General features: G+C 38.3%; 1 protein-coding gene across 1 annotated transcript in view; it reads right to left on the minus strand.

Annotated features, from left to right (window-relative positions):
* The window catches only part of TDRD10 (tudor domain containing 10), a 55,488-nt gene that overhangs the window by 27,913 nt on the left and 1,566 nt on the right, over positions 1–26,009 (minus strand). The window contains exons 3-4 of the mRNA XM_043963043.1: positions 19,519–19,555; positions 8,011–8,090 (exon numbers count right to left, since the gene is read on the minus strand). Coding sequence (XP_043818978.1) covers positions 8,011–8,090; positions 19,519–19,520 — 82 coding nt within the window. The 5' untranslated portion in view covers positions 19,521–19,555. The remainder of the gene's footprint in view (positions 1–8,010; positions 8,091–19,518; positions 19,556–26,009) is intronic.

The following is a 26,009-nucleotide window of genomic DNA, read 5'->3' on the forward strand; positions in this document are numbered from 1 at the left end:
ACAATTATTCAGGGTACCTTCTTCCATAAGTTCCTCAATCTATACACTGAAGACAACAAATAATTGAGTCAATTCCCAGAAGTTCCATCCCAACTGAGAATTGCTCCCTATACAACAGGGTTACACACAAAAAACTAAAGAGTAGAACTGAGAAAAATGGGGATGGGAAAGAAAGGTGAATTGGTCCAACCAGAGTAACCTCCAAAAGTTTTCCTGTGGTAAGCCTAATGCATCACTTGTATCCCTTCAGGGCCACAGAGAACATGAGAGAAGAGAGAACAAACCAGGACTAGAGGAAGTGCACAAAAGTCCTAGGCCTCTCAGATAGGAAGTATTGATGGGTTTCTTAAAAAAACAAATTTATGAATATACTTAAAGGTTTATTTAAAAAAAAAAACAGAGGGGCAGCTAGGTGGCACAGTAGATAGAGCACCAGCCCTGGAGTCAGGAGTACCTGAGTTCAAATCCGGCCTCAGACACTTAACACTTACTAGCTGTGTGACCCTGGGCAAGTCACTTAACCCCAATTGCCTCACTAAAAAAACCCAAAAAACCCAAAACAAACAAACAAAAACCCAGAAACATTAGCAGAATGACTGATGAATAAGTACTTTACAACTAAAGAAACTGAGAAAGTGAATAAATAAATCACAAAACAATTTGGAAGGCCCTCTGAAATAAGAACTCTAAAACCATCCTATATAGATAGGAAGAGCAATCAAATAATTTTGGGTTGATAACAAAGAAATAAGTCAGAAATTAGAGTCCTTAAGGAAGAAATCAACAAGTGTAATTAGAGTATTTAGGACAAAATGAGACTCTCCCGAACAATAGATTCTCTGAAAAAAAGAATTTTGTGGCCCATAAAAACAAAGAGGCAGAAGGAAAACTGCCTTTGAACGACAACAAAAAATGAAAGAACATAAAAATTTTATTTTTTAAGAGTATGGGACTTTAAGAGAGTATGTGAAAAGAATATGAGAGCTATGTATCCCTTAAAAAATATGATTAAAAAAACCCTTAATACAACAATTTAGAAAATCACTGCCCAAAAAGAGTGGAAGTAGACAGTAAAAAACAGATTGAAGAAATCCAGACAATACCAAAACAAAGAAATTCCAAGGAAAATCATAGCCAAACTTCAAAATAATAACAACAAATTTGGTACACAGCAAGGAAAAAACTTTCACATTTCAATGACGATCAGTGATATAGACTTCATTATTCAGTGAATGTAAGACATCAAAGGAAAAATCTGAGTATAATATTCCAAAAAGCAAAGATTGGTTGACACCAAAAAAACATTAATATGTTTTGCAAAGTTAAGCCTAAGTGTCAATGGAAACAATCGGACATTCACCAAAAGGAAATCATTCAAGCCATTCCTTCAAAACAATCCAGAGGTAAAGAGAGTTTAAACTTTCTTCTTTTAGTTTATAGTAAAAGAATATTCTGAACTATCTGAAAACTTTCAGATAGCAATGAGAAATTAAGAAATGAAATGTTTTTTTCATGAGGCTAAGGCTAGACAAAGTCATCATGTGGGGTAGAGAAGTCTTGTTTGTTCTATTATTTGTTAAACACACACACACACACACACACACACACACACATTGGCAGACACTGAAAGGCAAAGGGATAATCAATGGGATAAAGAATCTGAGGAGCAAACAATAAAATCAGGAAGAAAAACAAGAAGGGAAAAAGAGTCTATATTTCAGGAACAAAAATAATGTCTCATTTCCTCATTAGTAAATCACAGATTTAGAACTAAAGAAACCTCAGAGGTCATGGAGTCTAATTACTTCCTTTTACATGTGAAGAAACTGAGGCTAAATGGTTAAGTGACTTGGTCAGGGTCACCCTGCTAGGTAAGTAACTGAGTCAGGATTCAAATCCAGATCTTCCTGCCTCCAAATCCAGGACTCTACTGACTATGTGACCCTCCCTCAAATCCAAACAATTGGTGATTGGATGATAAAGAGAAGTGTGTGTGTGTGTGTGTGTGTGTGTGTGTGTGTGTGTGTGTGTGTGTGTGTGAGAGAGAGAGAGAGAGAGAGAGAGAAATGAGGAGTGGGCCTGAAAAGACTGAGCAAGACTTAAGGGGAGAGGTGGTCAAGATGCTTTCCATTTTTACTCCTGCTTTTGGGGCACTGGAAAAGTAAAGAGAGAACCTGGGAGACCAGATCACAAAGAGAAGACTAAATGATGGTTCCTGCCAACAAAAAAGAAATAATCTGCTAACATTATAAAGCAAACACACAGAGGTAAGAAGGGCAAAATTAGGAATTTTGTAATGAACTCTGTTGGGAGTGGTGGTGCACTTTAGGAAAACAGTTTCTCTAAGCAAAGGTCATGTTCTAAAGGGTACTAACTCCCACTTTCTGGAGAGGAATAGTTCAAAGTGGATTGAAGAGGGCATATTAAAGGGAAAGATGTCATCAAATCAAAATTGATAGTGGAAAAAAAAGAAAAAGAACAGGATTGCTCCCCTAACCATACAGTAATAGAGAGCTTCCAACTTTATCTTGATGTTTCACTGAGGATTAACATTTCTGAGAAGAGTTTCTAGAATATCTTTAAAAACAAAAGGAGAAAAAAGGGGATGGAATGAGAACACTTCTTGGAAAGAGATACTACAAATTAACGTCACTGAAATTAAGAGGATGATTTTTGGGGGGTAGTATGGATAAAGAAAGAGAACATTAGGTATACCATTCATCTGAACTAGGGAGGTAAGGATAAAATATAAGAGAGAAAGGGACAAATCAACTCAATGAACTTGAGAAAGACTAGGTAATAGAAAGGAATGGAAGCCAAAAGAATGGGATCAGATTTGTGTAAGTACCACAAACTACAGAGACTAAATGCAAACTTAACCATAAGAGGAAAACATATGTAGATAAAAGGATTTAACAAAGTCACAAATTTAATTATAACCCTAAAAGTGAATGGACTGAAATACCAAACAATTTTGAAATTAAATTTTTTAATACAAAAACACTTTTCAAATACAAAAACAGATTAAAAGCATATAGACAAATATAGAATTAAATAAAAGATAGAACAAAATCTATTATGCTTCAGGCAACTCTAGAAAAGCAAGAATTGTGATTATTTCAGATAAGGAAAACAACAATTGATCATATCAAGAAACAAATAATGAAACTATATAATGTGTAAAGGCACCACAGACAATTAAAAATAGCCTTTAAAAATATATACACACATCAAATTGCATACCATATTCTTTTTTTTTTTTTGGTGAGGCAATTGGGGTTAAGTGACTTGCCCAGGGTCACACAGCTAGTAAGTGTCAAGGGTCTGAGACCAGATTTGAACTCAGGTCCTCCTGAATCCAGGGCAGGTGCTCTATCCACTGCACCACCTAGCTGCCCCGCATACTATATTCTTGAAAGAAAAAGTAATAGAATTGCAAAAAAAAGAGAAATTTATAGTAACATAAAATCAGCAGGCAGCTTTATGTTTCTGTTGGATTTATTCAACTCAGAGAAAGATATTAAACAAGAAGGAAAATTTGGCATAGTGATGAATATTCTTTAAAAACAGAGCTCAACAGATTGTTGAAAAAATAGAGGTGACTGATCTGTAGAAAAATTTGAATGGAAGAATATATGTTTCTCACCACAGTACCTTTACAAAAATGGACTGGCTATAGGGCATAAAAGAATCATAAACAAATGTAAAAAAAAAAACACAACAAAACAGGGGGCAGCCAGGTGGCACAGTGGATAAAGCACTGGCCTTGGATTCAGAAGGACCTGAGTTCAAATCCAGCCTCGAATACTTGACACTTGCTAGCTGTGTGACCCTGGGCAAGTCACTTGACCCTCATTGCCCTGCAAAAAAAAACAAAAACAAAAAACACAAAAGAAATATCTTTTGCAGACCATAATACGATAAAAAACATTACTTTGATAAAGACTATATGAGCAAAAGCTAAATAGGTGGCTAAGTGGGTCAAAGAACAGATCTAAAAAAATTATATTAAAGATAATAACAATGAGAACATGCCAAAACTTATGACTTAAATCAAGGAGATCTCAGAGGAAAATTTTTCTCTCAAAAAATTAAATTAACTGAAACAGAAAAAGAGGATCAATAAAATGATCATAAAAAGACTAGAAAATAAACAAATTAGCAACCCTAAACAAAGTACAAAAGAAGAAATCTTAAATAAAGGAGAAACATAAAAACTTTAAAATAAAGTATAGAACTGCTAGGCAGCAATATAACACAGGAGATAAAGAACTGACCTTTGAGTCAGAAAGAATGGTTCAGATATTGTGTCTGACACATACTGGCTACATGACCTTAGGAAGGTGACTTAATTCTCTAAGCCTTTAAGTTGTAGAAAAGATTCTGACTTTTACTTGTAGAGATAGTTCCCTCATCACAGAATTTCTTATATTAATGAAATCACAGATTTAATCACTGTCCCTAATAGAACTGATAAAATAAAAAGCTGCTTTTTGAAAAGTCAATAAATCAATCTCAGAAAAAGGTGGGTTAGAGGAAGGAGTAAAGAAGAGTTTCTGGGCCAGCTGCATTTATAAATGAATTCAAGCAAACATTTAAAGAGCAATTAATAGTTATGCTACAAAAATCATCTTTCACAATAGAGAAAGCCCTTTGCCAAACTCTTTTACAAAATAAATACATTCTTGATACCCAAACCAGTTAGAGAAAGAAAAAAGAGAAGAAAACTCTTTAACTAACAAATACTGATGCAGAAATGTGTTAAACATAATCTCTGCAAGGAGACTAGCACCATATCCAAAAAACTGTGAATTCAACATGACAAAGTTGGTATCATACAAGAGTTGCAAGGATGGTTCAAAATTAAGAAAACAACTGGGATAATTAGTCACATTGACAAACAAAAACTACAAAATTATTTTAATAGATGCAGAAAAGCCTGACAAAACGCGACCCTCATTTATATTAAAAACCCTAAAATGCAAAGGTTTGGAGATACCCCTCTTTAATGTGATCAAAAGCATATTATTTTAAAGGCAGGGTTGAACATATAGACAGCAGCAGATCAAAGATTCTTCTTCTTCCCACTATTATTTAATAATTCTAGAAACACTAGCTATAGAAATAAGAACAAAATTAAAAGTAGAAACATTAACAAAGAAGAGACCAGATTATTTCTATTTGCAGATATTGTTGGTATACTCAGAAAATCAGAGAAGACATTAACTGAGATGATTCATAGTTTTAGTGAAGTAAAAGGGTATGAAATAAATTCACAAAAGTCATCTTCATGTCTATACAATACGAACAAAAACCAGGGAGAAATAAGAGAAAGTCCATTCAAAATATCTACAAAATGTATAAGACACAAGTTAACATACCAAGACACACTCAAGATATACAAATACAACTACAAAACTCTCTGTAGAAATAGAGGAAGACAAAAATGGAGAGACACTCACTTCTCATAGTTTGTGCCAACATTTTATAGATTTAGTGCTATAATAACCAAATTACCAAAGGAATATTTTCTAGCACCAGGCAAAACAATAAAATTAATCTGCAGGAACAAAAAAATCTAGAATCTTAAGGTATACTAGGAAAATATTAATAAAAGAGGAAATGAGATTACCAGTCATCAACCTATATTATAAAGCAATAGTCATCAAAACTATATACTGGTTAAAAAACAGAAAAGAAGGAGCAGCTAGGTAGTAGCACAGTGGATAGAGCACCAGCCCTGGAGTCAGGAGTACCTGAGTTCAAATCTGGCCTCAGACACTTACTAGCTATGTGACCCTGGGCAAGTCACTTAACCCCAATTGCCTCACTAAAACAAACAAACAGAAAAGAAGATCCTGTGGGGAAAAAAAAAAAGAGGTAAGCAAGAAACAAAAGCAATCAAACATAGTGACCCAGTATTTGATAAATTCAAGATGAGCCAAAGAGGGAAGAATTTCCTTTGTGATAAGAACTGCTAGGAAAACTAGAAAGCAATTTAGAAGAAATCAGGTTCAGACCAAAAACTTATACCATATACTATAAGAAGTTCAAAATGGATATGCAATATGAACATGAAAGGCCACCATTTAAAAACTGGAAGAAAATCATCTACCTTACCTTTTTTTACAATATGGCTAGTGGGAATTTACTTAAAGAAGGAAGAAAGGAGAGTATGAAAGGAAAAAGGGCAATTTTTATTATGTAAAATTGTATTGTATTATGTAAAAAATTTTTGCATGAACAAAATCAATCAAGACTAAATTAGAAAAGAACCTACAGAGAAAGAAAAATATTTGCAATAAATATCACTGATTAAACTGAGCAATTAGAAAAATGCTAGCCCTGGAGAATATGTAATGAAAAAATAACCCTTCATATAATAGAAAGGCAGGAAAAAATGTTCTATACATCACCACATACACTTGGGGTGGGGGCCCTCAAAACTGTTTGACATAATGACAAAAGGAGAGTGTATATGCATGTGTAAAGTATACACACACATACACAAACACAGACACAGACACAGACACACACACACAAGTAGCCCTTTTGCACTGCAAGATGAGACATTCAAAGAGCCACTATATCAAAGTTTATCACATGATGATAACTTTGAACTCCATTTTTGGGAGAAAAGACTAGAAATTGGGAGGAGCAGGCATTCTTCCTGTTCCTGTTATCTACCAGATGGGAAGGAAAGTCAAAGAACTGAGCAAGATGTCCTAATTTCTGGGTACCAGATCCCCTCCCCTCTTCTGAGAATCTTTGTTCAAGTGCTAAGGAACAAGGGTAATTTTTCCACTTGTAGAACTGATGGGTATACATTGGTGAGACTGTAGAGTGGCCAAAGGAAGCAGCATCTCCCTCCACTTAATTAGTTCAATGCTTAAATATCTATTAAGTTGGTGAATGATTTCTGTCCCCTTTGAAAGAAGGCTGAGATGGGGGAGAAACTGATTCTGCCTCTGCAGGCAACAACATAAAATGCTATTTGCCTCCTACCCAAATGAACACGTCCCCCTTGCCACTGCTCACTGTCCTTTCTTTCTATTGTTTTACTCTCTGTTGTGTGTGTGTGTATATGTGTATACCCACACATAATATAAATACATATACATGTATCAGTTTTAAGCTTTAATTACTGAGTATCTATGTGTGTATAAAACTATATATACATATGTATATCTCCATATATATATCTAGCTATCTATATGTGTATATGCATATATACACACATATACACATACAAGAATAAAGAAAAATATAGTGGTAACTAATTCTTATCTGTGATTAAATGCTGGCATGTTTATTTGAGAGTTGAGCAAAAGTTCTGATTTTTTATAAAGTGATAGATTCAGTGAAGCTAAGGCTCAAGAAGGAAGGAACAGGCAGTGATGCTATCAATAGGTCACAAATGCAAAGGAAGCACACTGAGGTAGTATCCCTAACCACAGGTGTAGAAAATTGCATATATTTTCTTTTTTATGTATTGATTGGTTTTTGCTTATTTTTTGCTCTCCTTTTTCTTTAACAATTTTTTCTTTATTATATGGGATGGCTCTCGGGGACACGGGAAGGAGAACAGTACTGGGAGAAATTCAGGTGATATAAAAACAAAAGATTTCAACAAAATTTAATTTTGAAAAAAGATCATATAATATTCCTAAATAAACACAGAAATAGGAGTGTTTATAAGAAGAGATTAATAAAACAAACATAAATTGATCCATGGATCCACTAGTGACAATCCCTTAAGGCAAAAGCAAGCCAAAAACTGGGCAAAATTAATTATGGGAACCACCCCCATTAAACTTGACACATGAGAGTCACTCCACAAGATGCTATGCTAAGGGAATACCTCTCATTTCCCCTTATGGTATATAAATATATAACATATACATATATAATCATATCAAACAGATATAACAAAATACACCTACAATCTTCTTCCCCATATTCCCATAAACAGATATACACACACAGAGCAAGAAGGGTTGCCCTACTCACCCAAGGTTTTATGCTGTTCTGACTTCCCATTCTTCTTGGGGTACTTAGTAAAAGGTCGGTGTTCACCACTGCTCACAGACCTGCCATGACCATAACAAAGACATCAATTGTGGAACAGCATTCTTCCCGCTATGATTTTCTTTGTATAAAATTTCATCCTTACAGTAAGTATGAAGAGAAGAGCAGAGAAGCTCTTTGCTTCAAATGCCATCATTATTTTGTCTGCTGGATGAGAGCTAGAGCTCAAGCTGGAGGAGGCCTCTGAAGACACCCAATCTAAGCCCCCCTCTGAAGTCCCAATGAAAATACTGTTGTCATCTAATTGAGGTGGTGATGTGAGAAAAAGTCCAAACCTCCAAAATTCAAGAGGCTGATACTTGAATGGCCAACAAAAAATACAATCCTTGGTCCCTCTGAAATTTGCAAGGTCCTCCTCCAGTTAAGGGGATGGGGGAGGAGAAAAGACCAAGAGCAAGGTTGAAACTCGGCTATCCACTCCACCCCCTCCCCCACTCGAATCCTTATCAGGGGTTAGCTGGAATATCTTCTCCTTGGTCTTCTACAGGGTCCAAAGCATGTTAGCAAGTGTTCTTACTAATCCAAACATTTAATATGCAACTTCATCCAGCTGCTCATTAAAGACCTCTAAACTGATCGCGGCCTTTTCACAGTGTAATGGATGGATGACTCAACTAAGACAGGCTTAGCATCTTAACTTTAAATGATGAAGCATGAGTTGATTTTCTTAGTTGGGCACCTCACTTACGTATAAACATATCTGCGTGTGTGTGTGTGTGTGTGTGTGTGTGTATACACAATCTGTATTTTATATAGGATCATAGATTTATAGCTGAAAGGTCCTTCAGAGACCATCTAGTGCAGATAAGAAAACTGAGGCACAGGCAAAGTTGCTTGCCCAAGGTAACAATCCTTAGAGGTAAGATTATGAACCCAGATTCTCTGACCTCAGAGGAAATTATCTAGATATATACCTCTATGACCCTCCAACCTAATCAACTAAGTGTTTGATTCAGTTTCTCAGGCAGTACGGTAGCCCTGGACAAATAACTAATGAATGACCTGCCGTCATCACCTCAGAGTCAGTGTTGGGGAGCCCACACAAGAATGAGCTGCTAAATAACTTGTTGGTGATATTGAGGGGAATTTAAGAGGAAGCTGTCACAGATAGCTATAGAGTTCCCTTTCTTTTTCTTTTTTTTTGAATAGAATTTTATTTTCCAAAATATATGTGAAAACAAAATTTTAACATCAATTTTTTTTTAAACTTTGTGTTCCAACTTCTCTTCCTCCCTCCATTCCCACCCTCCACCCACAAAAACTCAAGCAATTCAAGATAAGTTATACATGAGTAGTCATGGAAAAATTTCCATATTAGCTAGTTGTGAGAGAAAACAATCAAAAAACCCAAAACTTCAGATTAAGGAATTGTCAAAGAGGAAAAGAAAAAAAAATTTTAATGTGTTTCCATCTGTTTAGAGATACTATCAGTTCTTTCTCTGCAGGTGGGCTGCAATCTTCATACGTCCTTCAGGGTTATATTGGATCACTGCCTTGCTGAAAATAACCACATGCTTCCCAGCAGATCATCCCCCACTATTGCTGTTATTTTGTATACAGTACATTTCACTCTTCTTCAGTTCACGTAGGTCTTTCCAGGGTTTTCTGACAGTATCCTGTTCATTAGAGCCTGTATGTAGTACCTTAAGCTTGACAAAGAATTTTCTTCATAAAAGCCCAGCAAAGTAGATACCATATGTTTTGCCATTATAATCAATCATCATAACTATTTCCCTCCATTCCACTCCCTTCCCATGCCATTTACTCTTCTTTTTACCTATTCCTCCTCAAAAGTGTTTTACTTCTGACTATCCTCTCCCTCGCTCTGCACTCCCTTTTTTCACCCTTCCTTCCTTATCCTCTTCCCCTCCTACTTTCCTGCAGGGTTAAATAGATTACTCCTCCCAATTGGGTATGAAAGCTATTCCCTCCATGAGCCCACTCCAATGAGATCAGGGTCCCTGAGCTAATTCTGTGTTCTAAATTTTTCTTCCTCCCTCCCTCCTCAACTCTCCCTCTGAGATCAAGCAATTCAATATGTCATACTGGTGCAGTAATGCAGAACATCTTCATCTTCCTTGAAAGTATTTTGCTTTTTACTGCTCTCTCCCCCAATCTGCCCTTTCCTCCTTCCCTTCTTTCCCCCTCCCCTTTTCTCCCTCCCCCCCCCAGGTCAAAAATATATTACTATACCTACTTGAGTATGTATGTTACTCCTTCTTTGAGCCAATTCTGATGATATTAAGGTTCACTCACTCCCCAACTCCTTCCCCCTCTTCTCCTCCCCTCCATAAGCTTTTTTCTTGTTTCCTTCATGTGAACTACCTCTCCCCAGACCATCTCTCCTCTTCTCCCTCTCCCAGTTTATTCCTCCTACACTTCAACCCTATTTTAATGATGTCATCATGGATTAGTTAGGTGGCACAGTGGATAAAGCACCAGCCCTGGACCCAGGAGGCCCCAAGCCCAAATCCAGCCCCAGACATGACACCCCACCCTGTCTGCCCCACAAAGAACAAAACATAAATGCTTTACAGATATCATCCCTTCATATTCAGTTCAGATCTGTGTCTTCTGTGAATTTTTACTGAGATAGTTCTTATGATTTTGAAGTATCATCTTCCCATGTAGGAATGTAAACGGTTTGATCTTTTAATATTCCTCATGAAGTCTTTTTCCTGTTTACCTTTTTATGCTTCTCCAGGGTCTTGTATTTGAAAGTCAAATTTTCTATTCAGTTCAGGTCTTTTCATCACAAATGCTTGAAAGACCTCTTTCTCACTGAAATCCCATTTTTGCCTCTGAAAGATTATACTCAGTTTTGCTGGGTATGTGATTTTTGGCTGTAGTCCCAGTTCCTTTGCCCTCTGGAATATCATATTCCATGCCCTTCGGTCCTTTAATGTAGAAGCTGCTAGATCTTGCTTTATCCTTATTGGAGCTCCACAGTATTTGAATTCCTTTTTTTTTTTTTTGCTTTTTGCAGGGCAATGAGGGTTAAGTGACTTGTCCAGGGTCACACAGCTAGTTAAGTGTTAAGTGTCTGAGGCTAGATTTGAACTCAGGTCCTCCTGAATCCAAGGCCAGTGCTTTATCCACTGTGCCACCTAGCTGCCCCTTGAATTCCTTTTTTCTAGCTACTTGCAGTATTTTCTTCTTCACCTGGGAGTTCTGGAATTTGGCTATAATATTCCTGGAGGTTTTCCTTTTGGGATCTCTTTCAGGAGGTGATCAGTGGATTCTTTCAATTTCTATTTTTTTTTTTTTTAGTGAGGCAATTGGGGTTAAGTGACTTGCCCAGGGTCACACAGCTAGTTAAGTGTCTGAGGCCGGATTTGAACTCAGGTACTCCTGACTCCAGGGCTGGTGCTCTATCCACTGTGCCATCTAGCTGCCCCTTCAATTTCTATTTTAGCTTCTGCTTCTAGAATATCTGGGTAATTTTCCCTCACAATCTCTTAGAAGATGGTGTCTAAGCTTTTGTTTTGGTCATGGTTTTCAGGTAGTCCAATGATTTTCAAATTATCTCTCCTAGATTTATTTTCCAGGTCAGCTGTTTTTCCAAGGAGATATTTCACATTGCCCTCTATTTTTTCATTCAATTGGATTTGCTTTACTATGTCTTGGTTTCTCATAAGGTCACTAGCTTCCATTTGTTCAATCCTAATTCTTAGGCAGTTATTTTCATCAGACAGTTTTTTAATCTCCTTATCCATTTGGTTTTTCAAACTGTTGACTTTTTTCTCATGACTCTCCTGCATCACTCTCATTTCCCTTTCCATTCTTTCCTCTTTTTCTCTACATCTCCTTTCTATTTCTCCTACTTTCTCTTCAAAGTCCCTTTTGAGAGCTTCCATGGCCTGAGACCAGTTCATACTTTTCTTGGAAGATTTGGATGTTGGAGCTTTAACCCTGTTATTATCTTCTTCTTCTGAGGTTGTATTGTGGTCTACCTTACCCCCAAAGAAGTTTTCGATGGTCTTCTGCTTTCTCTGCCTACTCATCCTGGCTTACTATTTCTTGGCTTTTAACTCTTTCTTAAAGTGTGGCGCTGCTTCCAGGACACACTGTTCAAGCTACGGCGTGGCCCGGGGGATGGTTGGGCTTCTTCTCAGCCTGCCTGGCCTCGCTTTCATTTGATTTTAAACTCTCCACTGGGGGGTGGGGGGCTGCTTCTCAGCTCCACTCCTGTTCCCAGCTTCAGAGGGTCCCCGGTGTTTTGGGTTGAGGGGAGGGCAGGCTTTAATCTCACCTGGCCTGTTCTCAGGTCTGGAGATAACCTCAGGCCTACTTACTAAGCAACCAACCAGCAAAGCTTTCTGTGGTGTGGTTCTCAACTTCTGATGAGCCTGCCTGCTCCCTTTCCCCACCTGGGCCTTCAACCGCTCAGGATTTCTTCCTGGTTGCCTGCTGGGGTGGGACAGTTGAATCTTTCCCCCCAGTCCACTGGTACCCCTGCACTTACCCCCTCCCCTCCCGCCCCCCCCCCCACCGCCCGACCTCTTGGTTTCAGAAGATGCCAATGCTGCAGCCTATTCAGAGGAACTGGGGCAAATTCCTCGGGTGGGTGTCTGGTGTGTCGGCCCAACTGGGGGAGTTAGGCTTTATTTGTGGCCCAGCATAGCCCCTGAAATCTATCTATAGCTGGAGAAAACTCTCAGCCCGTATTTTTGGGTGTTTTTCTGCCCCAAGGGTTCTTTTATTGTTATTTTTGGGGTGACTGTATCAGGAGCCCTGTGGGTTTAATGTCTTTCCTCTGCCATCTTAGCTCTGCCCTCCTGTGGTCCCTTTTAATGCTAAAGATTTTATGATCTTGTTAATAGCTCCCAAATCTAGCCAAAGCTCTTCAAATATTTGAAGCCAACTATCACATTCCCCCTAAAATCGTTTCTTCATTGTAAACATCCCAGTCCTTTGAACTAACCCTCATATGAAACCCTTGGCCAAAGTGGTCTCTCTCTCTCCTATGGATGTATTCCAGATCATCAAAACCTTTCCTAAATGTGGTGCCCAGAACTATATACAGAACTCTAAACATAGTGTGATCAGGCCCTGGTGTAGTGGCATTTTCAACTTCTATAATGATAACACTGACTTGTTATAAAGTGCAGTGTGAAATTCCACAGTGAATTACCATATGAAAGGCTATCACTCACAAAAATTTTGAAGGGTAATCAGTGCAAATTATCACCCTCGTTTTACAGACAAGAAAACAACCGTGGCTCAAATAACCTAAGCAATTTGCCCAAACAGTTAAGTAATTATCAGTCAGAATCTGACCTGGGTTCAAGTTCAGGTACAAGTGCTCTTTTCACTAGCCTATGACACTTTTACTTTGGACAGTCAACTTTAAACAATGCTCACTCTTGTGGCTGGCATCTCATGGAGTTGACTCGGATCCCACTTGTAGATCTTGGATCTTTTTCACATAAACATGATTTTAGTCTCATATCTCCCATCCTATCATTGCTACAGTTTATTATTTTTGACTCAAGCACAGGATTTCTATTTTTTCTCTAATAAATTTCCTCATTTTGGATTCTGTCCATAGTTGTAGTATGTGGAGATCTTTTTGGAATCTAGTAGTGTTATTTAATACATTAACTATCTTTTCCAGCTCTAAATTGTATGCAAAAGTTAATGTAGATGCTACTCTGGCCCATTCTCTTCACTTAAATCACAAACACTCTAATCACCTCTCACCTGGCACATTGTAATAGCTTTCGTTTTAAATTATATTCTTTTCAGTTAGCAAAAACCCACTTTCTCTCCCTCCCACCCTAACCACCCCCCAATTGAGAATGAAATAAAAATAAATTCCCAATTTTAAACATATATGGTAAAGCAAAACTAATTTCCACATTGGCAATAACCCCACCAAAAATATGTCTCATTCTTCATTCTGAGTCCTTCATCTCTCAATTAGTAAGTGGGTAGCATATTTTATCATTAGTTCTCCAGAATCATGGTTAGTTATTACATTGATCAGGATTCCTAATTCTCTGAAAATTGTCTTTACCATATTATTATTTGGAAAAATTGTTCTGATTCTGTTAGCTTCACTCTGTATCAGTTCATATAAATCTTCCCAAATTTTTCTAAAACTTTCCCTTTCATTTCTTAGAGCACTAAAGTATTCCATCACATTTATATATAACTTGTTTAGCCACTCCTCAATTTTCAGGGACCCCCTCAGATTCTCATTCTTTGCTGCCTCAAAAAATGCTATAAATATTTTTGTACATCTTTTGAGTTTGCTTCTCTTAGGACTAATCTCTTCCTTAATCCACCCTCTCTTTAATTTCCACTTCTCTCCTTATATTTGTATTTTTGTACTCAACTGTGTAGGTACATAGGAGGCAGATAGATGGTTCAGTAGATATAGCGCTGGGCCTGAAGTCAGGAAGACCTTCAAATCTAGCCTCAGACACGTTCTAGCTGTGTGACCCTGGGCAAGTCACTTAACCTGTTTGCTTTAATCCACTGGAGAAGGAAATGGCAAAACACTCCAGTATCTTTGCCAAGAAAATCCCAAACAAGGTTACAAAGAGTCAATCACAACTGAATAACAGTGCATATGCATGTGTACGTATGAAATTTAAGTGTCAGACATTCCTTCTATGTTCTTCTTTGTAGAGACTTTTATTGGCACACCCTGATTATGTGAGATAATTTCCCCTAACCTTCCTTTCCCTTCCCCAACTCCCAGTGTATCTCTCTTCCCCTTTCTTTCCAATCTTCTCTTTTTTTTGGGGGGGGGGGGCGCAATGGGGGTTAAGTGACTTGCCCAGGGTTACACAGCTAGTAAGTGTCAAATGTCTGAGGCCGGATTTGAACTCAGGTACTCCTGAATCCAAGGCCAGTGCTTTATCCACTGTGCCACCTAGCTGTCCCCCACCCTCAATCTTCTCTTAAGATCATTAAGATATAACAGAATACTCCCAGACATTGTTTAATTAGACTCCCTCTATGATGATAATGGAGTTCAGATGGGACGTGTGTATCATCTCTCCACATTTGAATGTAAGCAGTTCATCCTTGCTTAATCCTTTATCACTATTTAATGGCATTTGCCTTTTTATCTTTTTTCTTAATTTGTGTTTGAACCTCAAAGTTTCTAATCAGTTCAAGTTTTTTCTGAATGCTTGGGAGAATTCTTATTAAAAGTCCATTTTGGGGGGCAGCTAAGTGGTGTAGTGGATAAAGCACCAGCCCTGGATTCAGGAGGACCCGAGTTCAAGTCCAGTCTCAGACACTTGACACTTACTAGCTGTGTGACCCTGGGCATGTCACTTAACCCTCACTGCCTCCCCCCAAAAAAATTCCATTTCTTTTCTCCTGTAGTATTATATTCCATTTTACTGGGTAAGCTATTCTTGTCTATAAGCTTATTTTCATTCTCTGCCTTTTGGAATATGGCATTCTAAGTTCTGTGCCACTATGGTAGTAGCAGTTAAATCATGTGTGATTCTGTGACTCCTCAGTACTTCAATTCTTTCTTTCTGGCTGCCTGAAGTATATTTCTTTCTTTGACCTGGAAGCTCTGGATATTGGCAATAACGTTCCTGGGAGTTTTCACTTTGGTCAGGAGATGACCAGTCAATTTGTTCTATTTCCACTTTACCCTCTGGTTCTAAGAGATCTGGGCACTCTTAAGATTTATTTTTAAGATTTCTTGATATATGATGTCTAGGCTCATGTTTTGGTCACAGAATTCAGATAGTCTGATGATTCTTGTTTTTTCTCCTTGATCAATTTTCCATTTAGTGGTTTTTACTATGAGACCTTATCTTTTTTCTATAGCTCATTTATTTTCCAACTTTTTCCTCTAGCATTTTCATTTCATTGACAAAAACATTTTAATTTTTTTAAACTCTTGCATCATCTCTTACAGAAATTCCAGTTGAATTTGTGACCAAGTTGTGTTTTAATTTGAGGCTTGACTAATAGATGTCTTGGAGTCATTCACTTCTTCTAAGGTTTGTGTCTAGCATCTTTGTCAGCATAACAGCTTTCAAAGGTTTCTTTCTTTCTCTCTCTCTCTCTCTCTCTCTCTCTCTCTCTTTCTCTCTCTCTCTCTTTCTTTCTCAGTCTTCCCACTTACTTCCTGACTTTAGACTTGATAGTAGAGCTAGGGCTCTGTGAACTTCTGGAAGTCTTGGCATGGTCCTGTTGCTGCTTTCTTGGTGTCTCAAGTGTTATGTTCCTCCAGAATCTCAGGGACAATTCAAGCTGAGGCCTGCAAACTTTCAATTTCCAAATATACTTCAGCTCTAAATTCCCACAATTGGGTTACAAGGTCCACAGTTCTCATACAAGTACTCAAAATAACAAAAATTCACATACATAGATAATAACCTTATTTTTACCCCATAGGAAATGCAGATGATATGAAGGACTCACAGGAACCCATAAACAGATCTCTTAAGAAAGAAATGCCATTAGAAACACCATTTCCAGTGAAATTCCCACCCCACACACAGGGTCTTACACAATCTTGACTAGAAATGCCCCCTATAATTTAGATGTCACATGGGAGGCAAACACACTTCAGGTGTGCTAGATATGCAAGTGCAGTACCCTCACAGCCCAAAGAGCCCACTGTGACAGCCAGGGATGACAATGCCCCAATCTCTTGATTCCCAAGTAATTGCTTTAAGCCTTATTGCTCCTCCAAGTTCAGGGGTCATGTAGGTGAGGTGATCTTTCTCCACGAAGGACACTTCTCCCTCCTAAAAGATCTGATCCTTTCACTTATTAACTTAAAGTTAACTCCTGGGGAAATCTCTAAGGCAAAAGCCACCCAGAAAGTTTCCCTTCTCTGGCTAGAAGTTTAAATTTCTGGATATTGCTTAGAAAATAAAAATCAACTCATTCCTCCCCTTCTCAGACAAACAACAGTCTGGAAATCAGAAGTCCATGAACTCCCTACAGGTCCACATGGGCAAACATATAAATGTTTCTGCTACGTACTTCTACAAGAACTCTATCACTGCCCCAGCCACTGCCATCTCTTGGACTATGAAAGTCCACTCTTAGGTCTCCAGTCTCTCTGGGCTCAGGAAACTGTAAGTAAACATGTAACTCGTAGGTGTTTTGGCCTCAAAACCACCAAAAATCATTCCTGGTGGATAAGTCTCTGGGGCTTCTCTTTGCCCAGAAAGCTAGTCTACTCTGTTATGAACTTTGGTCTGTCCTTTGACTAGGGAAAATTAAAAAGGAGACCCCCCCCCCGCCAAAAAAAAAAGGGGGCTAATCAGGTTTGTAGCCTCACTTTCATAAACCATAAGAAAGAGATGGCCCCTCCAACAAGAGTCTACATTTCCTAGAGCCCTAGCTAGCCAATTATATTGGAGGTAGCCTCATTCATTGGAAAACAACTGGAACGCATCCTCTATTTTTTTCAAAAGGCACCAATGGTCCACACTCTCTAGGCAAAGAGGTAACCTCACCAAACTGATTCAGAAACTGCCTTGGTCAACACGACTTATGCAACACTTCTTTTGCGTATCTTTTCCAACTCACACTTAAAAGTTAGGTCCTTAAGGAGGGTGACTACCCCCCCCCCTTTTCAAGGTACTATGTGGGTCAGAACTCCTAAAACTATGAGCTATAGCTTATAAGACCCCTACCAGTGTTCATACCTTTATTATTAATCAACCAGTAAATATAATCAGTTTGAAGCAAAGGCATTTACTGAAATGGTATCATACAAATAATTAAAACATCACCTTCACTTCCCACCCCTATTCTCCTACATAGCTGAACTGCATTCTCCCACAACTGCACAGTGTCCACAGGAAGAGTGAGTACATGCAGAATTCACTAGTAGAGAGGCATAAGGAAACATGGTCCAGGCAACTCACACTTCTGACATGCTAGGGACTTGCTGTTCTTCCCCTTCTTGTGGTGTTCTAATGCTTCATCTACTGCAATTGAAATCTCTGATTCACAGGTTGCTCAGCAAGGCTTCTCCCTAGGCCAGTTCCTTTTTGCAACTCAACTCCTGATGGCCTAGACTGGCATTTTGTTTTGCTACCAGAGGTTACACTTTTTAGAGCAGCCTGAGCCTCTACTCTTACTGGGCCTGCTCCCTACTGGGTATAATATTTATTGGGCAAGTAGCTTTATTGCATGATGCCAAACCTGTTTGTGAGAGGAAGGAAACAGATATCCTTACCTACCCAAAAGCTAAGAACTATTCCCTAGAAAAGGCAGTGTTCTACTTCCATACCTGGTTCTCTTTTCTAGTGCCAGTGGTAACATTTCTCAGGGCCTTCTGCTTTGACTGTGACTCTCTAGAGCAGGGGTAGCCAAATTATGGAGGGTTATTTATGGGTTGGTTTTTTTTTACAACCCCTGATTTAAGAATTGTTTTTACATTTTAAAATAAAATTTTAAGGGCAGCTAGGTGGCGCAGTGAATAAAGCACCAGTTTCAGGAGGATTCAAGAGGATCTGAGTTCAAATCCGACCTCAGACACTTGACACTTACTAGCTGTGTGACCCTGGGCAAGTCACTTAACCCTCATTGCCCTGCCCCCCCCCCAAATTGTATTGTATTTTTTAATGTAAAATCATTTTTAGCTGGGGCCCTACAAAAACAGTCAATAGGCCAGATTTGGCCCTCTGGATTCCTGCTCTGGAGAGTATGTCCTGCTTTTTAAGAGGTCACCAGGATTGTGGCTGACCCACTGGCCAGTCAATAGCTAGCCACCACATAATTTTATAACCTATTAAGCTGGATTAAAGAATGTCCTCATACCTTGTAAGGGGTAAAGAAGTATCAGTCCTTCTTCACAGGGCCCTTCTTCAAATCTCAATTTCTTTACTTCTTTACACATCATTTACAGGTAACTAAGTATAGACCTTTCATTTAAAACCTACCACCTCATTTGTCTAATAAATGACTTATTTTCTGTGGTGACATCACTTGGGCTGGGAAAAATCAACTGGTAAGTGGTATCCTGATCAATTTTCCCTCCTATCCCCCTACTTACAGCTCATCCTTTCCAGTGATTAGAAACTCAGTACCTCACAGAGTAGATTGTTCCATCCTGAAGCAACTCTAATTGCTCAATAGCTCATTTACACATTTAGACATACCTTCTAACCATTGGTCCCCAGTTCTATTCTTCAGAGAAACATAGAATAAATCTACTTCCTTTTCCATGTGAATAATACATTTTAAGTATGTGAAGGGAGCATCATATACTTCCCAAGTCTTCTTTTCATTTACTAAACATCTCTAATTCCTTCAACTTTCCCTCATATACTATACCATGGTTTCAAGATCCTTTGCCTTTTGGTTTGCACTCCAGTTTGTCAATATTCTTTCTAAAATGTCACACTCAGATTTTAAGCATATGTTATTCATTTTTACTTTCAACACTTAGGTTGAGGTATGGTGGTAGTGAGGAAAGAAACTTACATGTTTGCAGTTCTTTAATTCTTTTTGAAGGAATCACCTGCAAAGCAAAAACCAGCCAGAGTTAAATATGAATATGTGCATAATTTGTCATCATCACACACTTAATGGAGGGTTACTAAGGTAAGAATTTATGAGAAAATAGCTAAAGATAATTTAAAAGGCTTTAACAATATCAACAACATTGGGTGATGATCAACTGTGATACACAGACAATACCAAAAGACTCATGATGGAAAATACTCTCCACATCCAGAAAAACAACTATGGAGTCTGAATTCAGATTGAAGCATACTATTTTCGCTTTTGTTGTTGTTGTTTCTTTTGTCTTGGGTTTTTTCCTTTAGTTCTGATTTTTCTCTTACAACATGACTAATGTGGAAATATGTTTAACATGATTGTAATATATAACCTGTATCAGATTGCTTGAAAGTCTTCAGGAGTGGGGAGGGAAGGGAGTGTGGGAGAAAAATTTGGAACTGAAAATCTTACAAAAATGAATGCTGAAAACTATCTTTACATGTAATTGGGAAAAATAAAATATTTTTTAAAAGGCTTTGACAAAAAATTCAAATATGAAGAGATCAGAAATATATATATGTATATTATATATGTATATATGTGTATGAGTATGTATATATATATATATATATATACACACACACACATATATATATATTTGGTGGTGGTGGTTGTTATTGTTGCAGGGCAATGAGGGTTAAGTGACTTGCCAGAGGTCACACAGCTTGTGAGTGTCAAGTGTCTGAGTTCGGATTTGAACTCCTGAATCCAGGGCCAGTCCTTTATCCACTGTGCCACCTAGCTGCCCCCTAATAAATTTTTAAGAGTTCAAAAATAGGGGCAGCTAGGTGGCGCAGTGGATAGAGCACCGGCCCTGGAGTCAGGAGTACCTGGGTTCAAATCCAGCCTCAGACACTTAACACTTACTAGCTGTGTGACCCTGGGCAAGTCACTTAACCCCAGTTGCCTCACCAAAAAAAAAAAAAAGAGTTCAAAAATAAAGTAAATTAGGGGAGCATGGAAAATTTTACTTGTCAGATCTATGGATAACAAAAGACTTTATGACCAAACAAAAGACACGGAGCATTACAGGATATAAATTAGATAATTTTGATTACATTCAGTTAAAAAGTTTTTGCACAAACAAAACCAATGCAGCCAAAATTAGAAGGAAAGCAGGAAACTGGGGAGAAATTTTATAGCAAGTTTCTCTGATGAAGGCCTCATTTCTCAAATACATAGAGAACTGAGTTAAATTTATAAGAATATGAGTCATTCCCCAATGTGAGAAAATAATGGGGTTCTTCAGGACCCAGAAAGCCTTGCCTGACTTTAAAGCCAGCCCAGAGTCAGTCAAGTTGGGCCTTGGACTGTGAAGTGAGATAATCGAGATTAAAACCATACCTACCTGAAAGCCTTTCCCCTCAAAGGGTCTGTCCTCTGAACTTTGATCTCAGCATGTACTGCTCATGGACCACCCTCAAGTCCAGTAAACCAATAGATTTGAATGATGCTAGCCCAATTAGCTTTGAGCAGTGTGGAAGGGCCACCTCTCCTCCAGACCCACAGGAAGCTTACACTCTTACACTCTCTCTTGGCCTAGGGACTCAGAAGAAGCAACCACAGTTTCTTTTTCTTTTTTTTTTTGTGGGGCAATGGGGGTTAAGTGATTTGCCTAGGGTCACACAGCTAGTATGTGTCAAGTGTCTGAGGCCGGATTTGAACTCAGGTTCTCCTGAATCCAGGGCTGGTGCTTTATCCACTGTGCCACCTAGCTGCCCCCCATGGTTTCTTACTATCTCTCCTTTCTGAACTTTCTGAGCCATTTGCTCTCTCTTTACAAATAATTAATATGCTTTAATAAATGCTTAATGTGGGGCAGGTAGGTGGCGCAGTGGATAAAGCACTGGCTTTGGATTCAGGAAGACCTGAGTTCAAATCCAGCCTCAGACACTCGACACTTAACTGGCTGTGTGACCCTGGGCAAGTCACTTAACCCTCACTGCCCTGCCAAATAAATAAAAATAAATGCTTAATGCCCAAAACTGATGCTAAAGCCTCTAATTTATAAATAGCAATATATTCAAAACCCCAACTAAGTTCCCTAAAACTTGGGACAGAGATAGGCACCCCCATATAATTTCAAACAACACACCAATTGATAAATGGTCAAAGGATATGAATGAGCAATTTTCAGATGGAAATCAAAGCCATCTATAGTAAAGTGAAAAAATGCTCTAAATCACTGATTAAAGAAATACACATTAAAACAACTCTGAGATACCACCTCACACCTATCAGATTGGCAAAAAAATGACAGAAAAGGAAAATGACAAAGGTTGGAGGAGATACAGAAAAATTGGGACACATTCATTTTTGGTAGAATTTTAGTTTACAAACTGATCTAACCATTCTGTTTGTTTGACTTTTTTTTTTTTTGTGGTGAGGCAATTGGGGTCAAGTGACTTTGCCCAGGGTCACACGGCTAGTAAGTGTTAAGTTTCTGAGGCTGGATTTGAACTCAGGTCCTCCTGAACCCAGGGCTGGTGTTCTATCCACTACACCACCTAGCTGCCCTGATCTAACCATTCTGGAGAACTATGCATGCTCTTTGACCCAGCAATAACACTATTAGGTCTGTATCCCAAAGAGATCAATGGAAAAGGAAAAGGAATTACGTGTGTAAAAATAATTAAAACAGCTCATTTTGTGGTAGCAATTGGAAAATAAGGAGATGCCCATCAACTGGGGAATGGCTGAACAAGTTGTGGTATGTAATTGTGATGGAATACTATTGTACTATAAGAAATGATACGCAGAATGCTTTCAGAAAAACCTGAGAAGACATTTATGAATTGATGCAAAGTGAAGTGAGCAGAATCAGAACACTGTACATCCTAATGGCAATCATTGTAAGAAGATGATCCAATTGTAAATGACTTAGCTTTTCTCAGCAATACAATGTGTTGAGAAAATTTCAAAGAACTTATTAACATGGGGTTAGGACATATCAAGGAATTAAGGAATTAAAGTTTAGCTTGGCCAACTAGATAGCTCCAGAAATCAGGACCACCACCCCTCATTCAAGCCTCTCTCACCCCACCAGGAGATAAACTGATTGGGCATGGCTGCTAGCACCAGGGATGGAGATAACTCCAAAGGTCAGGACTATAATTTCAAAAGAAAAATCCCTCTGACTCTCAGGAATCTTTCCTCACCTCCACCCCCAAAAGGAACTTTCCATTGTCAGGTGGTCACCCCATCTATCCTTTATAAAAGCTTTTAAAGCCTTTCTTCCATTGAGGAGAAAAATGTCTCCAAGCCATCTCCTCCCCAAGAGGGAAGTCTTCCTTCTTGATGACTTTCTCTAAGTACCCAAATAAAAGACCATTTTTATTCTAATTGGATTGTATGAGAGAATTGTAATTCTTTTTTGTTTGTTTTTGGGACAATGAGGGTTAAGTGACTTACCCAGGGTCACACAGCTAGTAAGTGTCAAGTGTCTGAGAGTTGTAATTCTTTAAATACCTAAGAACCCCCACCACCTATTCCCCCATGACATTATGATGAAAAACAATATCCACCTCCAGTGAAAGAACTAATGAGGGTCTGAATGCAGACTGAAGCATACTTTGATTTTATTTCTCTTTGGTGTGCTTTTTTTCCTTTTGGTCTGCATTTTCTTTTGCAACATAGCTAATATGGAAATGTTCTGGATGACTACACATGTACAATCTATATGAAATAGTTTGCCTTCTCAATGAGGGGGGAAAGGAACAGAGGGGGAAAATTTGGAACTCAAAATTTTTTTTAAATGAATGTTAAAAATGTTTAAATATAATTAAGAAAATAAAATAAAAAATAAATGTCCAAAAAAAGGTTCAGAAATAATTGAGGGACCGTTAATCCATGTTATGAAAAAGTATGGTACTGTACTGTAGAATCAGAAGAGTTAGCTCTAGTATTGGTTCTGCCATCTATTAATTAATCAGCCTTATGAACTTGGATGAATCACTTCTAAGCCTCTCTGTTTCCTTATCTTTAAAACAGGATCAATACCATCTGTTCTGCCTTACTGGATTATTCTGAGGCTCTAAAGAGGTTATGTATAGAAAAAAAATTTTTAATTTACTAAGTGATATTATTTTTCTGACAAAATCAAAATGGAGTTATTACCTATGTGGCAGGGTTTTGGACAACTATTCTCTCACCTGTGGGTTTCACATGCATGTACTAGTTGACAGTCACCATGAACCTCCACTTTCCTTGTATCCTGCCACTTGATTCATTACCATACTATTTCTCATCTTGGATTGTAAGGCAATCAGGGGGTTCTGACAGTCCCTCACAAATTAACTGAAATATACAATCTCTCTCATTAATCAATTAGCTCTAAACCCCCACCTCAATTTATAAAAGAGAATCCTCTTTTCCCATAAGCCTTTTCTCTTCTCTTTCAAGCTCTCTAGTCACACAGGCTTAAATAGCAATATTATTTGTTATTCATTTAAAACTATATGATAAATTAATTCTTTCAAGATTTTATTCCCTTTAAAAGATACAGTAACAACATCCACAGTCTCTGTGGATAGATAATTTAAACTGGAGAAAAAAGGATTATACGTGAATGCATAAATAAAATCAAGATAAGTCTAATAATCAGAACCATAGGACAGGAGTAGACTCATCCCAGCTTTACCTCTGACTTTGTGACCTTAAACAAATTATTGTGGCTAAGTGTCTCCATCTGGAACATGGAAATAGTTTTTCCATGGTTTCCAAGGCTGTTAGAAAGACAAAGATTATCCTTACAAGAAATAAATTTGCAGAATAAAAGGCCTTTATGAATTCAAGAGTGATTATATACTTGTATGACACATTAACAACAATGGCATTAATATAATGTTTTGGGGACAGCTAGGTGGTGCAGTGGATAGAGCACCGGCCCTGGAGTCAGGAGGACCTGGGTTCAAATCTGGCCTCAGACACTTAACACTTACTAGCTGTGTGACCCTGGACAAGTCACTTAACCCCAAATGCCTCACTAAAAAAAAAAAAAGAAAGAAAGAAAATAGAATATAATGTTTTGGAGTCTGAAAAATCATTTAAACTTGAAGGCAACTGTATGAAGTAGGTATTATGATATTATTATCCCTATTTTATAGAAAAGAAAGGTGAGCCTTAGAGAAGTTAAGTGACTCTCTCATAGTCATACAGCTAGTATGAGGAAAGATGCAAGGTTCTTCCTGACTCCAAGCCCAATACTCTAAACGGGTGTACAAGGTATAATTATAAAAAGAGTCTGTGGCTTGTGGAGTATGTTATTTTATTGTTATATTTCATGTGTCATAATTTCTTGACTATTTCTGCAAAAGAGGGTAATTAATTACAAGGATGATCTGGAACAGATCACAGATATTGCCTTACAACTTTATGGGGCAGGCTTTACAGAATGCTTTCACTGGAATGATCTCACTTTATGTTCACAACTAGCACATGAGGTTCCTTAGGTGTTAACACCCTCCCCTTACAGATGATAAAATCATCTCTGGGAGGTTCAAGTTCACAAAGTCCAAAAAAAATTTTTTTTTAATTAAAAAAAAAGTTCACAGAGTTGATTAAGTGTCTGGGCCAAGCACAGAATCTAAACGCCCTAAGCCTCTGCCTTCTGCCACCATTTTAGTTTTGTGTATACCTTTTGCTATCTTCTCCAACAAGAGCATAGCCTACGCCATGGAGAGCAGGAAAACCAGGTTTCAAGTCCTCCTTCTGACTTAACACATACTGACTGTGCCTGACCCTGGACAACCTCTCAGTGGCCCAGGAAACTCTCTTAAGACTATAATGGAATAGTTATTGATATCCATTGGTTTCTCACCGGAAGTTCCCGATACCTACGAAATTAACAGGCTCAGGTCACAAAACAATTCTCCTCACCCCACCCCCAACTTCTCCAAAACATTCAGCCCCCCTCCCCAATTCTGTTAAAACAAAGTCACTTTCCATTTTCCTCCAGGCCCTCCAAGCGTAGGGGGATGTCCCCAAATTCAATTCAAGTTAAACAGGCTTTACTTGAATGCAAATGCTGGACTTGGTCACAATTCTAGATAAACTGAGAGAAGCAATTACAAGACCAAACTGAGGGGAGGGATTGGAAAAGGGGAGGAGGTGTGGAGTTCAGTGGGTCTCCGGACTCCAACCAAGCATTCCAGGGGAGAAGAAAACCAAAATCTGTTCCACAAGCTCTTAGCCCCGCTACCCTCCAAAGTGTTTGGCCCCTTGCTTCTCGATTCAGCTAAAACCCCACCTTCTGCAAGTAGCCTTTCCCAGGGTCATCTGATGATGTCTCCTCTTCGTTAGACTGGGGGTGAGGAAATGGGCAGGGACCGTGTTATTCGCCCCCCAGAGTTAGCATGGTGCTTCGAACAAGGTAGGCGCTTCAACACAAATACTAGTAGACTGATTGACTAGAC

This window comes from Dromiciops gliroides, chromosome 4, assembly GCF_019393635.1.
Source record: "Dromiciops gliroides isolate mDroGli1 chromosome 4, mDroGli1.pri, whole genome shotgun sequence".
In the NCBI taxonomy this organism is placed as follows: Eukaryota; Metazoa; Chordata; class Mammalia; order Microbiotheria; family Microbiotheriidae; genus Dromiciops; species Dromiciops gliroides.